Below are 16,744 nucleotides of genomic sequence, written 5' to 3'. Positions count from 1 at the left end.
ATGTGATGCACTACATCACCAGAATGAAAGATAAACATATGACTACCTCAATAGAAGCAGAAAAAGGATCTAAAAAATACTGGATCCTTTCATGATTAAAAAACCCAAACAAATCAGGTATAGAAGGAATAAACCTCAATGAAGTAAAGGCTATTTATGAACAGCCCACAGCTAACATCATATTCAACAGTAAAAGATTAAAAGTTTTTCCTCTAAGATCAGAAATGAGACAATAGTCATCACGCCTATTCAGTACATTACTCTTATTAGTACTGGCAATCCTAACCAGAGCAATCAAGCAAGAAAAAGAAACAGAATGCATCCAAATTGAAACAGAAAAAGTAAAACTGTCTTTGTTTACAGATAATATAATTTTATATAGGGAAAATCCTAAATATATCACCAAAAAACTGGCAGAACTAATAAACAACTTCGGTAATTTGCAGGATACAAAATCAACATACAGAAGAAATCAGTTGTGTTTCTGAACAAACAAATGACAAAATAGCTGAAAAACAAGGAAAACAGTCCCATTCACGTTAACATCAAAAACAATAAAACACTTAGCAATAAATTTAACCAAAGAGGTGAAAATTCTGAACACTGAAACTTATGAGACTTCGATGAAATCAGTTAAATAAGACATGAATAAATGGAAATATATCTCATGTTCATGGATCAGAATATTTGATATTGTTAAAATGTCCATACTACCCAAATCCTTGTATAGATTCTGTATAATCCATATCAAAATTCTAGTGGCATTTTTCACAGAAATGGAAAAAAAATCGTAAAATTTGTATAGAACCACAAAGACCCCTAACCACCTAAGCAATCCTGAGAAAGAAGAACACAGCTGGCGCTATCATACATCCAAATATCAGATTATACTACAAAGTTATACTAACCAAAACAGTAGGGTGCTGACATAAAAATAGAGACATAGACCAGTGGAGTACAATGAAGAGCCAAGAAATAAACCTTTGCTTACATGTCAACAGTATCTGACAAGGAAGCCAAGAATACTTAATGAGGAAAGGATAATTTCTTCAATAAATAGTACTGGGAAACTGGATAACCAACGCAGAAAAATATAATGCATATCATCTTACACCACTCACAAAATTTAACTCGAATAAACACTTAAAGAAAAGACTTAAAACTGTAAAATTCCCAGACGAAAACATTGGAAACATGGTTCTTGGTATAGGTTTTGACAATTTGGGGGATATGACATCAAAAATATAAGTAACAGAAGCAAAAATAAGTAAATGAGATTATATCAAACTAAAAATTTCCAAATGGCAAAAAAAAAAATCAACAAAATGAAATGACAGCCTACAGATGAGAAATAATATTCTATGTATTTGAAATTATTTATCTGATCAGGGTTAATATTTAAAACATATATGAAACTCATATAACTCAATAGCAAAAATACAAACAGACAAACAAAAAACATCAAAAAAAAAAAAAAACCAAACCCAAAAAAATCCCCAGCCTGATTGAAAAATAAGCAGAGAAACTGAAGGGGATTTTTCCAAAGAAGATATACAAATAGCTAACAGGTACATGAAATGATGCTTAACATCATTAATTATCAGGGAAATGAAAATTAAAACCACAATGAGATGTTACTTCACATCTGTTAGAATGGCTATTATCAAAAAGACAAGAGATACAAGTGTTAGTAGGGATGTGGTAGAAAAGGAACCCCTGTACACTGTTGGTGGGAATGTAAATTGGTACAGCCACTATGGGAAATAATTTGAACAGTTTCTAAGAAATAAAAAAATACATAACTACCCCATGATCCAGCAATTACACTCTGGGTATACAGCCAAAGGGAAGAAAATCAGAATCTCAGAGATATCTGCACTCTCATGTTTACTGCAGCATTATTTACAAGAGCTAAGCTAAAGAAACAACCAAAATGTATATATAGGGATGAATCAATAAAGAAAATGTGGTAAATATATACACAGACATAGACAGTGGATTATTATTCCACCATGAGAAAGAAGGAAATCTTGCCACGTGCAACAACATGGATGGAACTTGGAGGCATGAGGCTAAGTGAGATAAGTCAGAGAAAGGCAATTAGCATATGATATCACTTAGGTGTGGAAACTAAAAATACTGAACTCAAAGAAATAGAGTAGAAGAGTAGTTTTCAGGAACTAGGGAGGGGGTGTAATTAGGAGATGTCAGTCAAATGGTGAAAACTTGAAGTTACAATATAAATAAGGTTTAGGGATCTAAGGTACAACAAGATAATTATAGCTAACAATACTCTATTACATACTTGAAAGTTGCTGAGAGTAAAACTTAAATGTTTCGAGTACAAAAAAGAAACAGCAATGTGTGAGGTGATAGGTGTTGACTAACCCTACTGTGGTAGGCAATCATTTTGAAATATATGTGTCTCAAATCATCGTGTTGTACACCTTAAAAAAGTTACACAATGTTATATGTCAATTATATGCCAAGAAAGTTGGGGAAAAACATAATGGGATCCCAATAGATAAATGATGCAAACCTGCAAACTGCAGAGCAGGATACAATCTGTAAGTCTAATGTAAGCCATTCTAATTTTTGCTTCCTACCTTAGTGACTCACTGGTTAATGGACAACAAAATGTACATTGGTCAATCAAAAAATATGGAGAGTGTAATTTGTACTAAGTGTATCACTGTATATCAAGTTTTTACAAAATAATACTCATGTTCCTTATACAGAACTATGTACTAACTTCTTATTTTGTCAAAAAAATTTTGACCAGAAGAATCTTTAATATCTGTAGCTTCTAGGATTAAGACTTTAAAAACAACATACTTCTATATAATTAGTCACCATATATCAACATTTCTATAGTTTTAATTCTGACAATTGTATCTTTCCCTATGGAACTTATATTCTTTCATAAAAAATAGACCACGTATGCATTTGTGTTGTTGATTTTTTTAACTTTCAAATTTAAACCAAAACAATCCTAACATTCTGAGAAAATTAATCTTTCTTATATGTGGACATTTTTAGTAGGCATCCTTTTACGTTTAAGCCCTCCTAAAATGTACCTTGAGTTTTTCTCTTGAGACCTTTATTATTATGATTATGACTTCACTTTAAGTGTTTCTCCTAGTATGTAAAAGCCCTATGTTGTAAACCATATACTAGTTTCTTGAAGGAGCATCCTAATACTATGGCTTGTAGAGTGTGCTGACATCCCAGTAATACCTATCATAATTAATGCCAACTCTAAAACATTAATACAACGGGATAATACTGTCAAATAATTATTGGAAACGTGTTTTAAGAGCCTGCTATTTATGACACCCAGCCAAAAGAGTAACAAGAAATGTGAAGAATTGGGAATAGGCAAATTTGGCGCTACACAAGGTCAAAGTATTTCAAAGTCACTCAATGTAGCATGTATTTAGAAATGGCTACTATTACTGGAAGAGATCTTGGTCACCTAGCTGTTCTTCAGTTTGCCTGAGGAGCACTAATGCAACTGATGTGAGGCTTTGCAGAATTTCCTATAATCTCCTGAAAGATTTAACAGCATGGATCCATTTGCCAAATAAAAGGTAAGCAGATCCCTCTGTGCAGGTCTCAGAGGGACTACATTTACACATAAATTGTTCAAAATACAAAATAATTTAAGAAGGAGCTGAAGTCCAGTAAATAGATATTTTCCAAGAAACCAATGATTAATTTAATGTTTCTTGGACTGGAGTACATGTCTGTTTTTCAGGACTATCCATTTGACTAACTCCAGTGCCAACCTCCTTGCCTCTGTTTTAATGAACATTGTTTTTTATGTGGGCAACTTTATTTGCCTATTCCAGTAGACTTTTATACTGGGTAGCCTCTGGAAAAGTAACCAAAAAGACAGCATTTTTTAGATTGTAACCACCCTAACTTTCGGTTAGAGCACTGAAATTACATTGGGAAATACCTCTTTCTCACTGTGCAGAGCCTTAGTGGGACTCAAAATCAAGATGTCCCAGTTTCCCACAAGCAAACCATAGGCTTGTCCCATAAGCTCTTAAACTTAGGTTTTATATAGTTCGCTCCATTTCTATAAGCTAACATTCTTCCCATATTTGTTTTCCACTAAAATTTACCCCTCTTGCTGACATTTATCAAAAACCTATGAGATTTGAAACTAGGAGTCTCTACCAAAGAACATCTTGCAAAGACTGGGAAAAGAAAGCTTCACTTGAAGGTTAAATGCAGTATCATTAAACTGGGAGAATAAATCAAACTTTCTGCCTCTGAAGTTTAGTGGTATAATGAACTTGTTACAAAAGTGTGATTACTTTCTAACCTAAGCTACTCCAGAACAACGATTCTCTTCCCACCTATTCACCAGACCAAGAAATTCTATTGTTCAGAAGAATTCTCTATGTTTGAATCTCTACTCCTGCATTGAAAGATGATTTATGTTCCTTTTCATTACATCTTTAACCTCAATGCCAGAATCCCATGTCCTTTCTCTCCTTAGCACATGCAACACATGATAATCATACCCAAGTCAATAAAGGAGGAGTTCATTTCATCTTCAAATCTTTTCACACTCCTCCATGTTGCTCATGTGCAGTGAAGGTAGGTGGAAGAAATGAGAAGGAGTTGCTGAGATACGATTTTTCACTATTTCCTCCACAGCAAAAACACTGTTATCATTCATTTGAGTCTCACATTAAAAATGACAATCTATTGCCTGGAAGAAACCCATCCTTTGCAGCTGGGTGATATCCATCTGAGAATTCTCTGAACCAAGAGAGACTACTTTTCTCAATGAATACATGATGACTCTGCAACCCAAAGCATAAGTATGGGGCTCACGGTCAGTTATCATTGGAATTAGGGCCAGAAACTGAAGTTCTTAGACCAAAAGCCAAAGTGTTTTTTGCAATAGTTTTCATGCTGTGTGAAAGAGCACTTTCCAGCTAGTAATTTAAGTCAAAAAGTTTTCAAAATGATGCTATTTCTCTTATAGCATTTAAAAATTTAAATATCATTAACCAAGTTTATTTTGGATTTTTTCACATGACTTTCTTTTCCTAATATGCATTCCTACCCCATTTAGGGTAGCCTTGTCTGCTAACTCCTACTTATCCTTGCAGCTTAGTTAAGCATCTACATTCTTCCAAAGTTCTCCTTGGCAGCATGACCCAATAAGGCTCTGTTCACTGCTTTGCTTACATGTTTCTACTCTTGGAAAGCAGGTACTTTTTTGTCTCTTTGCTGTTACCACTGTAATTATTACTTATCATTATTACCCTGGAAGAATATCTTACCCAAATAAAATATTCAGAGATGCACACCAGATTTCTTATCCCATTTTTCTTCTATAATATCACTGTATTATAGCAATCTTATGGTAACTTAAAAAAAATTTGAACTGGAAAAACTTTCGCCAGTTTTACTGTACGAACCACAGCCTTAGAGTCATCACCTCTTAGATTTTTAAAAGAATATTTGAATCACTACATTGTGTAACAGGAAATAACGTAGTATTGTACGTCAACTTCACTTCAAAAACAAGCAAACTCATAGAAAAAGAGGTTAAATTTGAGGTTACCAGAGGCAAGGGGTGGAGGAAGGGGTAACTGGAAGAAGGCGATCAAAAGGTATAAACCTGCAGCTATAAAATATGTAAGTACTAGGGATATAATGTACAACATTATAAACACAATTAACACTGCTATATGTAATATATGAGAGCTTATGAAAGAGTAAGTAATGAGAGTTTTCATTATAGTGAAAAATGTTTTCTATTTCTTTAATTCTGTATCTATACAAGATAATGGATATTCACTAAACTTGTGGTAATCATTTCATGATGTATGTAAGTCAAATCTTCATGTTGAACACCTTAAACTCACACAGAGCTGTATGTCAATTACACCATAATAAAACGGGAAGAAAAAAATAAACTTACATTCAAATGGGAGAGGATAATTAGATTACAATTATTACAATGACATTCAACAAATTCCATGATAGTTATACACATGGTGTTATGAAACTTCTAGAAGCAACGCTCTTTGATTATATTAATGAAGGTAAAAGCCAAACAAATGAAATAAAGTATCTCTAGAATAAGTGGAAAAAAATTTATTTAAATTATTCTGGCAAATCTATAGAATCATTGGGGAGGCCAGAGAACCAAAGGCAAAAAAATGAGTTGAAACGAAGGATAACTAGGCTATTAGAATCAAAGCTAAAAAAAAAAAAATCACAGAACCAAGTTAGCTGGGGCACTGCTGCAGCTACTCTTGAAAATGGGAAGTTGGAGACGACACTACAGCTGCCAGCTTATGCTGGATACCACACCTATATTTGGAACATGGATATCACTGCTGCTGTTGGTCAACAAAATGGGTTTTCCATTGCTCCTACTTCTTTGTGTCTCTAGTTCTTGCTTAATCTATGGTTGGTATGTCTGAGTATGTCTGATTAGTCAAGGCTGGGGCACATGGCTGTGCCCTAACTTCAAGGGAGGCTGGGAACACATATCTCTCACCTTTCAGCTCCACAGTGATATCCAGGCTCATCCTCTCATCATGATGTGTGCAAATGGTCATTCTCTATGAGTTCACTCACAGAGAGAGACTTTTAAATGTTGAGCTATTAAAATAGGCCAATGTACACAATGTGATACAAAATAGGACCATGAAGGAAGACTAAGCCAGGGATAACCTTTTCCAAGGTATTACGTTTTAGAAAAAGAAATTGTAGTTAGCTGGTAGCCCAGGCAGAAATCAAAGCATTTACAAAGACAGAATATTCTGATACTCACAGGAGGTTGGATGTGGTGGGGCAAGGAGTGTATGTATGGAGGCTTGAGGTGGGAATTAAAGATGATAGGGATAGTATGAAGTGAACTGGTGATTAAATCAAACACCAGATCAGAGAAGACTTACTTTCCAAGCTAGACATCTTTTACTTAATCCTCTGGGGTCAGGGAAGCCAGGAACAGATAATGAAATGGCTTTATTTGTATTTCAGAAAGATTATCATCACAGAGAAATGGGTACTGGAAGGGTTATCTGGAGGCATGAATAACTGTAGTTATAAATCAAGGTAAATAAAATAGGGCCTGGAACTAAAGTAACCGTAACACTAATGGGGATAAGGGAACATATTCAAGATACGTTAACAAATCAGGGATGGGTTAAGATCTGAAATGCTGTGTTAACCATAGAGGGTCCCCAAAAATAAAACATAAAGCCTCTTCTTGAGAAACTTACGGTTTAGTTTTAAGCACAACTGAAAATAAATGATTTTATGAGACTTCTTGCAATTTTTTGTTCTGAAATTAAGTTCTCACTCAACACCTGTATTTAACCTAAGACTACTGAACAGCTCATTAAGGAAATACTACAATCAGATATTAAAATGTCTCAGAGTATTCTATATTCACCATGATACAGATAAATTAAAAACTTGGAAAACTCTCAAATAATTGAATACAATCGAATAAATAAATAATGGAATAAATAATTGAAATAAATTGAAGAAAATCCTCATAGAAACATAGATGGTGGTAGTGGGACTTACAGCCTTGTGACATCACACTGCTGTTAAGTTTCACTTGGGAACTGTAAGAGGGAAGGGCAGAGGACATTCAGGGTCAGGGCAACTGGGACAAACTGGAGCAAACAGATATAGGATATAATTTTTTGTGACCCACAAGACACAAAATTATATACCATAAAAATTACATGTCATAAGGGCTTCATCAGCATGCCTTTTTTTTCCTAAAAGGCAAAGGGTGAAATACAATTATCCCTTCCTTTCCTCTTTACCTTAACAAATATTTATTGAATGTCTTCTATATACCAAAAATTAGGCTAGATGGTAGTGTCACCAGGCAAAGTCCTTGACCTTACAGAAGTTAACAGTAAGGTGAGGAAGATTGACAACACATCCAATGAAAGAGAATACTGCACATGTGAAGGACAGAGAAGCAAAGAACCCTACAGTGAGAACAGAATCCCACAATGAACAAATCCAACCAGCTGCTGAGGTCTAAAACCACTGAGGGCTGAATACTAGTTACTAATAGTCAATTCAACATTCACCTACTTATTCTAGGAAACAACTTTCTAGGTCAAGACAAAGTATTAAATAAACAGAAGTTCTAGAGCTTACCTAATAATGATAATTACTTTATAAGACCAATTTAAAGAACTGTGCTAAGTGACTGGCATGAAATACCAAAAGATGGTTCAAACATTCTGGTTTTGAAAAGTTGACATGTCTCATGATACTGTGGCAGAAACAAATCATGACTATTGGTGTCACGTTGCGAAGCAGTTGTCATGGGATTCCCTTGAAAACTGTCTGGCAAACCAGAAGAGATATATATGATGTCCTTACTCTTATAATCCTTGATTCAAAAGATCTATAATGTATTACTGCCCTATGCTATCATAAGCATTTACTCTGACCCTCACTTAGAAAAAGGAGTCTTTATGTCTAATTTATTCTGTTTAGTTTATTATGTTGACCTGAATTGTAAAACATGTTGGAAGTGAATATTCTCTTATTCTCTGTGATATTAACCAATAAATTGCTTTTGTTGATGTCGCATGTGCATCCATTCAGATAAACAGGGCAATTTATGCAAATATAACTGTTTTACAAAAAATCTCATCATCTGAGGAAATCATGTTACAATTCTGAAAGTTCAACCAGGAGCAGAGTCCATGCATATTTAAAGCTCCCAGGACTATACATGAGAAGAGAATTACTGAGGTTTCCTCTGACAGCTTAGAGAAAGTGTATGTAAGCTTACATGTCCCAGACAAATTAGGTGGCCTCCTGTTGAAGGATGGCTTCTTTTTCTGACATTACTGTATTCATTTGTTCTACTGGAGTCTGACAAAAGAGAGTTCACCCCCTGTTCAGATTGTGTGCATGGAGATACTTCAGGCTCCAGTTTTAGAAGCAGCCTGTGCTTCAGGACTTAAACCTAAAATCTGGAACTAAAGCATTTCAAAAGAGTGAAGCTCTTATAAATATTTATAAAGAAGAATCTCAATCTTCAAACTCTTTAGAAAGAATGGAAGGAAGTCCTTGGAGTCTGCCAGGACTTTGAGTTTATATTTGCTTGCTGTCTCTCTCTCATATACACACATACACAACCCCACCCCCACATACATAGGACAACTTGAATAGCTCACTTCTTTTTCTTGTTATGCTTCTTATATGATGGAAACATACTAGTAAGAATAGTAACTCAGCTGTTATTTGCATTGCATCTTATATAGTTATAGGTATATAAAATATATATATATATATATTTATTTATACATATAAATAACCTTTGAGTTTTAACTAAAAGAAAATGTTATCTATCACTCTAGTTATTTTCAAACTTTTCAAACTCAAGCAACAATTCTACTCATTTATAGGAAACTATGTGCACCACTGATAATCAGGCATCACTGGGTGTGACGTGTTCCCCAAACATGATCTTATTTATTCTACCCACCTGATCATCCCTACCCTCATTCTCTACATGAGGAATCTGAGGCTTGAAAAGTTAAATCACAAGTCAAAAGTTTTACAGCATAGAAGTGATGGGGCCCATTATTCAAATCCAGGTCTCTGATACCATAGTCCTTGCTTATCCACATGCCACACTGCCTCTCCTACACGTACACATGGGCTTGTACCTTTTGTTGAGAGTAAGGTTCTAGAATCAACAGGCAAAGGAAAAAGTGAACACTGAAGATTACCCTTGAAAGTTCCCTAAAATTCCCTAAGTATGTATACTTCCCCAAATATCCACTGGGGCAAAGTTTTTAAATTATTTTGCCTTTATTCTTAGTTAGAATATACTGCTGTTTCTTTGACTGAACATCAGAGGAGGTAGTTGGATTCTACTCAGAGTTCATGGAATATGAATTCATACTATTCTATATACTGGAGTTACCTTTGGGCTAGCAAGATGCTCACAATGCGAGCGGCCCACAGAACTGACATTCACTGAAGAAATGATGGAATCATGTTTCCTCTCAGGAAACCATGTATCTTGAGTTTTTTCTAAGTAATACACACACTGAGTGAGTAGACTTACCACACATCTTTTTAATTATAATTTCCCCTCCTTTTCTTTATTTCCTCTTTTTTGGTGGGTAGGGAGTTGGACATAGGAGTGTTTATTAAGCACACAAGTGAATTCACTTAAATTAATTGCACATACAATTCCAATGAAATTTATTATACATACATGTCAAACTATCATATTACTTATAGGAGAAGAAGGACTGATCTGTAAGACTTCACCTGAATTCTCAATGCTTTTTCTTGCATTTCTACAGCTGACTTTTTAGTTACTCTCATTCTTAAACTCAAAGGCTTTCAGATTGAAGGATTTCATCCAAAATGGCTGCCAAAATCAAAACCACAATGAGGTATCACCTCACACTAGTCCAAATGGCCATCATTCAAAAGTCCACAAATGATAAATACTGGAAAGGCTGTGGAGAAAGGGGAACCCTTTTTCACTGCTGGTGGAAATGTAGTTTGGTGCAGCCATTATGGAAAACAGTATGGAGATTCCTCAAGAAACAAAAAAAGACCCAGCAATCCCACTTCTGGATATATATCCAGAGGGAACTCTGGTTTGAAAAGATACATGCACCCCAATGTTCATAGAAGCACTATATACAATAGCCAAAACACAGAAGCAACCTAAATGTCTGTTGATAGATGACTGGATAAAGAAGTTGTGGTATATTTATACAATGGAATACAACTCAGCCATAAAAAGAATAAAATAATGCCATTTGCAGCAACATGGATGGACCTAGAGATCATCATTCTAAGTGAAATAAGCCAGCAAGAGAAATAAAAATATCATGTGATATCATTCATATATTTAAAAAAAAGAAAAAAAAAGACACTATGAGCTCATCTACAAAACAGAAACAGATTCTCAGACATAGTAAACAATCTCATGGCTACTGGGGAAATGGGGTGGGAAGGGAAAAATTGGGGAGTTTGAGATTTGCAAATGTTAGCCACTATATATTAAAAACAAATTTTTAAAAATCTTCTGTATAGCATAGGGAACTATGTTCAATATCTTACAATAACCTTTAATGAAAAAGAATATGAAAATGAATATATATATGTATATATATGACTGGGACATTGTGCTGTACACCAGAAATCAACACATTGTAGCTGATTGTACTTTAATAAAAAAAATAAATAATGGCTGCCAATAACATAATTTTCTTTTTGAGCATTTCAATGTATGATTAGATAAAATTATGAACCAGGATGTTCAGACAATATTACAAGGGCTTCTCCTCTTTGAAGAGTCATTATACAGTAGACTCTTACAACTTAAGCTTTCACCAAGTGACACCAGGAATAAAAAAACATGAAACTTACCACTGACCTGTCTATAAAATATAGTCTTTTATAAACGCAAATATTTGTCTTGATTCTGTCCTTTACTGAACAATCAACATAATTCTGACCTTATGAACACTGTACATTTTGTAACAAAGTGGGTAGTGCCCTTTTCTTTGTCTAGAACAAAGTTCAGTATTAAATTTGAGATCCACTTACAGTAATTATGTAGAACAAGATGGTATTCAAACTTTATTTCTGAGCTTTATCTTACTATTTTACTTCTATTTTCTCTTCATCTTGGCTATTATGCCCATATTTTAGATATGTTCCTAAGTCGGCCTCTAACATTATTTTGGTCAGAGCAGAAGTCAAAAAAACAAAGAGACATAAAAACACATTATCAAAAATGATGAGTTTTTCTTTACAGATCCATGAATTTGGATGTTAACGAGTCCTATAAATCACAGCATACAAGACACAAGGCCAGAGTTAAGATTTATTTCCTAATCTGTAAGTTTCTCACTGAATTACACCAGAAATGTTTTCCTTAGAAACACAGCAGCTGAGACTACAGCAGTGACTCAGACATGATCTCTCTTAGAGTCTAGGGGACCGGACAGGAAATGACAACAACAAACTGTGCTAACATGTGATCAGTATTGTGGGAGAAGACGCTAGAAACACAAGACCAAGCAGGCAGAATTAAGGATGCTCTGTGAATGTGTTTGTCTGAAGGTAGAAATGGTGTTCCGGGGGAGACCTATCAGTGACTAGGAGCTACGCAGTCAAAGGTGAGAGTATTTCAGTCACAAGGAAGAGTATGACTCAGCTCTCCAGTGAATTTTTGAAATTAGAATCAATGATGAGGCACTGAGTTAAAAACACAAGATTCATAAGCAAGTCCAGCTCCTTCCTTTCAGTAGCCACATGCAGACATGCCATCTATAAACTGGGGCATTTATACAACTGAGTCTATCTGTCGTCTGACCATCAAATATTCAAAGCCATGTCTTCAGGATTTATGACAACTTTCCACATGAAACAAACCTATATTTCTATTACCTGGCTTACTTGTTTGCTTTAGGGTTAGTTAACTACTCCAGTCAATGATACTTTGGATAATATTCTTACCACCAAAACTGAGGACCCAACTTTAGCATAAGAACTTTTTAGGAATACACAAGCATGCTTTTTTTTAAAAAATATGTTTACAAGATCCAATATTTCCATATGGGGAAACCAGCATATTTATTGTCAGGATTCCTAAGTTTGAAGGGTTTGTCTCATTTTTCAAAATCTGCCCAATGGAAGCCAGCTGGCCAAACATTTAAACCTCCATTTTGAGCTAAATAAACAAACATAAAAGAATCTTCTCTAAATGGTACCAAATAGAACCCTCTTTCTCAAGAGAATCTAGTTTCAAAGACTATTTGTCTAAATATGTTCTACTGCCTGGATAATTGATTTAATTTTGTTTTGGCCAAGTCGTTCAGAACCCTCACTGTCATTTGCCTTCAAAGCAAAGTGTCACTATGATTGGGTTCTTGCAATTTAAACAATTCTCCCCATTGTGGAGAGGGGCAGAAGGAAAGGCATGCACGAAGAGGCACATTTAGCCATACATGCTCAGGTTTCCATATACCGGCTGTATCCACACTATTATTCATGACACAGTAGTAAGATACAGTTTCAGTACACATTTTCTTTTCTATTTCTTCTAGTAATACTTTAAGGGACTTCAGTTTCATTGTTTTGAAGACATTCTTTTCAAAAACAACAAAGTGTTGTGGATGAAGATTTTACAGATTTACTTCATAGGCAGTGGGGAATGTGAGAGTAGGGATTGAGTGATTAGCAATAACGTTTGCTCAATAAAGATTGAAAGAAATCTACAAACTGAAGACATTGGAAGAGGGTCATCTTGATCATTGTAATCTCTTCCTACCTGCCTCTTTGGAAATCTGCGTGAAGGATTCCACACCTTTCTCTCCATAACTTCCTTCAGAGGCGAGAGTAGACACGTAATTCCAACCTAGAGCCTTTACAATGTCTACCATGGCCTGGGCTTGGAAGGAATCGGGTGGGACCACACGAGAGAAGAAGTCATAGCGCCGGTCATCACTTAACTCGGGTGCCGTTGATGCATAACTAATCTGGGGGATCTGAAAAGACAAGAAAGCACTGCATGAGAGCACACCATCAGGATGTGAGAGATTCATTTATACTTACGACAATTTAAACACAGAGCCTGAGCTCCAGAGAGGAAGCGTGCTTTGCCAAACACCACATGGAATAGTAGACCACCTAAATGCAACCAACCACTTCCTAATGGCACAAAAAGCATCTACTCTTGTGCCTTAGCATTTTATTTTCTCTTCTTGGAAAAAAGAATGAGGATGGGATGAGAATTACAAAGGTCATGGTGGTGAGGAGAAAAAAAAATTAGAACCATTCTGGTTAACATTGTGAACCATGCTTTACTTCTCATAAACTGATAGAAACAAAAGACACAAAAAGCCTAACTGGAGTGTGCACAGAGATCGTCTTAGTTGATACATCTTATGAATATCGGTGGATGTCATTACTGTCTAACACTGATTGAGTGCTGATCACCTGTGAGGACATATCTAAGCAAGCTAGATGCACTATTTACTTTCTTCTTCCCATTAACAAGCTCAATGAATGAACGCAGCTCAGTAGCATCCTTAGACCCAGGCAAGGGGGTTCCTTGACCCAATGCCATCGCTTCAGTGGTTCCTGTACTTCAGAGGGCCTTTCTCAAAATTATCTAAGTTTCCATTTGGATTCTGAGAGAGGGTTGACAGTCTGGGTAAAGCCACATGGACCTCTAATCTGCCCCCCCCCCTTTTTTCTTTTAGAGAACTCTCTATTTCCCATGGGTTACTCAGATGTTTCAAGGGGTTCTAGAATTTGTGCCTATATAGATCCTCCTACAGCAGGAACCTGGCTCCAAGAGGGAAACCTAACAAGCAGATTACTCCCCTTGGCTGGCACAGTATTTATTTCTTAGGATCATGTGAGATTAGACACCTGAGTAGTCCTCACAGACTAACTTCAGTTAAATCAAATTATGTATATAGAAACAGGCCCTTAAAAAAAAAAATTTGTCCAGGACCCCAAATACCTGAGAAGATCTCAAAGATGATGACTTATGGCCTGATTTCAGGATCTCTGAGCTAGTTACTTTTACAACACAATGCCTCCTAGCGCTTTCTCTTAACACGAGTATGCAGCAGACCATGATTGGTACACTGATCATAAGAGTGATCAACTCCTACAAAATTCTGGTTGTAAACCCTCCAGGACTTGCCCTTGCTTTATCATAAGGATTTCTCATGGATCTAAAAACCCGTTTTGATCTTTGCTCAGACAAAGCCCAACAGTCCAAGTCTTTGCTCCAAAATATCAAAGCCACACTCTGAATTCTTTTGAGCCCTAAACATTCTACTCAATATTAACCTATTATTCTCTTTCCAGGACAGTTTGCCTAAAGTTTATCCACTTTCCATTGTTCAAAGCTGGGCACCACTTCTGTAAAGCTCATTTCTCACCAGTTTTTCTAGGTTACCATTACAGTCAAGTCAAGTGGTCCCTCAGATGACTCACTATTTTCCATGCAGCCTAGCCCTGATGCAGTTCTGCTCTATGACCACTAGGGGCAGGCCATGTGTCCCTGACTAAAAGTCCAAAGCCAGCGTGAGAGAGCCTTCAAGACTCCTGATGGTCTTCATCTGAGGAACTCCTCAGTTCTAGGGGCAGTGAGGTGCAATCCAAATAAAATGGGATTTGGCATTGAGAAGATCTGAATTCAAAGCCTGACGTTTCTCTGTTCACTAGGTTTACTTTGGTGAGTATTTTACCTCATTGAGTTGGCTACCTTATTAATTCCTGTAAGACTGTTTTGAGAGGCAGGAAATACAAATGTGCATTGCTTAGCATGATCCCTGGATCAGCATGGGCACTTAATGTATGGGGCTAATGACAATCAAAGGAGAGAAAAATGTGGGTTTTCTTACTATGATTACCCATTCTCCACATTTGACTTTCCAAGTTCTTTTTGACGCATTAGCAAAAACATTTTCCGCATCATCCTAAGAAAATGTGTTTACATATTCCTATCATTATTGCGTTAGAGATAGTATCTACTATTTAACTCTTCATCACATGCCAAGAATGTTGTAAAAGTTTTATATGTATTGCCTTATCTAACCATCAGTAAATATTCTTCACTATACAATATGATACTATACTATTATTAAATCATTTTACAAGAGAGGAAATTGAGACTTGAAAGGGGAATATGACCTTACCTCAAGTCACAAAGTTGTAAGATAGAGAGCAATACTCAAACCAGACACAGCCCAATGCAAACTTCTGAACTCTTTAACTCTGATACTTTGTTACTAAAACTAAAAACTCTGATAAATTGTTACTAAAACATTTTAATAATCAGCATAAAACAAGGAAGAGTAATAGATTACTGGAATCCAGGCCAATTCCTGTCCACAACACTGACTACTGAGCCACTGAAAGTAATTTTATAGGTCATTCTTAGGCTGTTGTTCAAACATTACACTTAAACACCTTATTAAAGTTCATACAACTATGTGAATGGACTGAGTTCCTCATGTTTCATTTATAGTTCATGGGTTATAAATTTTATGTGAAAAATTAACTGAATAAAGCTTTTGGACAAAAGATGGAGGGAGGGAGGAAGAGAGAGAAATACCTTTTCTTACAAGAGATAAAAGTAAAGAAGCCAAGCATGTCAGTATTTTTCCATCAATTTCAACTTGTGGAAACGGAAAATGCTCATGCTGTTGCACAGATGCCTTCCCTGCCAAAATCCCTTTCTACCTGTGAAGGTGTACTAATAAAGATATATCCAGTCCTCTACTCAAATTTGTATTTATATCGTTGCTGTAAAACATAGCAAGTGTGAAATACCTCCAATGCAAATGCATTTTCTAAACTGTGCCCCACATTTTAGCAAAGAAAATCCTGGTGAAACAGATTTCTTTCCTCACTACCATGCACACTTTGAAAATGGTTGCTGTAGGTGGTTTATCTCTTCCATGGTTTATCTCTTCTATTATAAATGAGAAACTGGCTTAAGTCATGTATGTCTCCTGAGGAGCTTATACACAACCTATATTCAACGGCACTCATTTCCATACTATGCATACAATGATGCCAGAATAAGGAATGAAAGACTTAGTGGATTTCATTTCTGAGATAAAAATATAACTGTGTAAGGCTATCCCTCCTAGCAATAAGAGATGGAGAACCTATGTACACAACCTATGAACAGGCTGTATACTTATTACACTGTTAT

At 35.8% G+C, this 16,744-nt stretch overlaps 1 protein-coding gene across 5 annotated transcripts in view; it reads right to left on the bottom strand.

Moving 5' to 3' along the window:
• GRM7 (glutamate metabotropic receptor 7) overlaps positions 1 to 16,744 on the bottom strand; it is an 893,798-nt gene that overhangs the window by 509,984 nt on the left and 367,070 nt on the right. For all 5 annotated transcript variants that reach the window (XR_012060766.1, XR_012060764.1, XR_012060765.1 and 2 more), the window contains exon 2: positions 13,334 to 13,550. Coding sequence is in view for 2 of the 5 variants with exons in the window: in XM_006206843.4 (XP_006206905.1) it covers positions 13,334 to 13,550 (217 nt within the window). In the remaining 3 variants the exon portion in view is untranslated. The remainder of the gene's footprint in view (positions 1 to 13,333; positions 13,551 to 16,744) is intronic.

This window comes from Vicugna pacos, chromosome 17, assembly GCF_048564905.1.
Source record: "Vicugna pacos chromosome 17, VicPac4, whole genome shotgun sequence".
In the NCBI taxonomy this organism is placed as follows: Eukaryota; Metazoa; Chordata; class Mammalia; order Artiodactyla; family Camelidae; genus Vicugna; species Vicugna pacos.
This window is presented reverse-complemented; position numbering and strand designations above follow the sequence as displayed.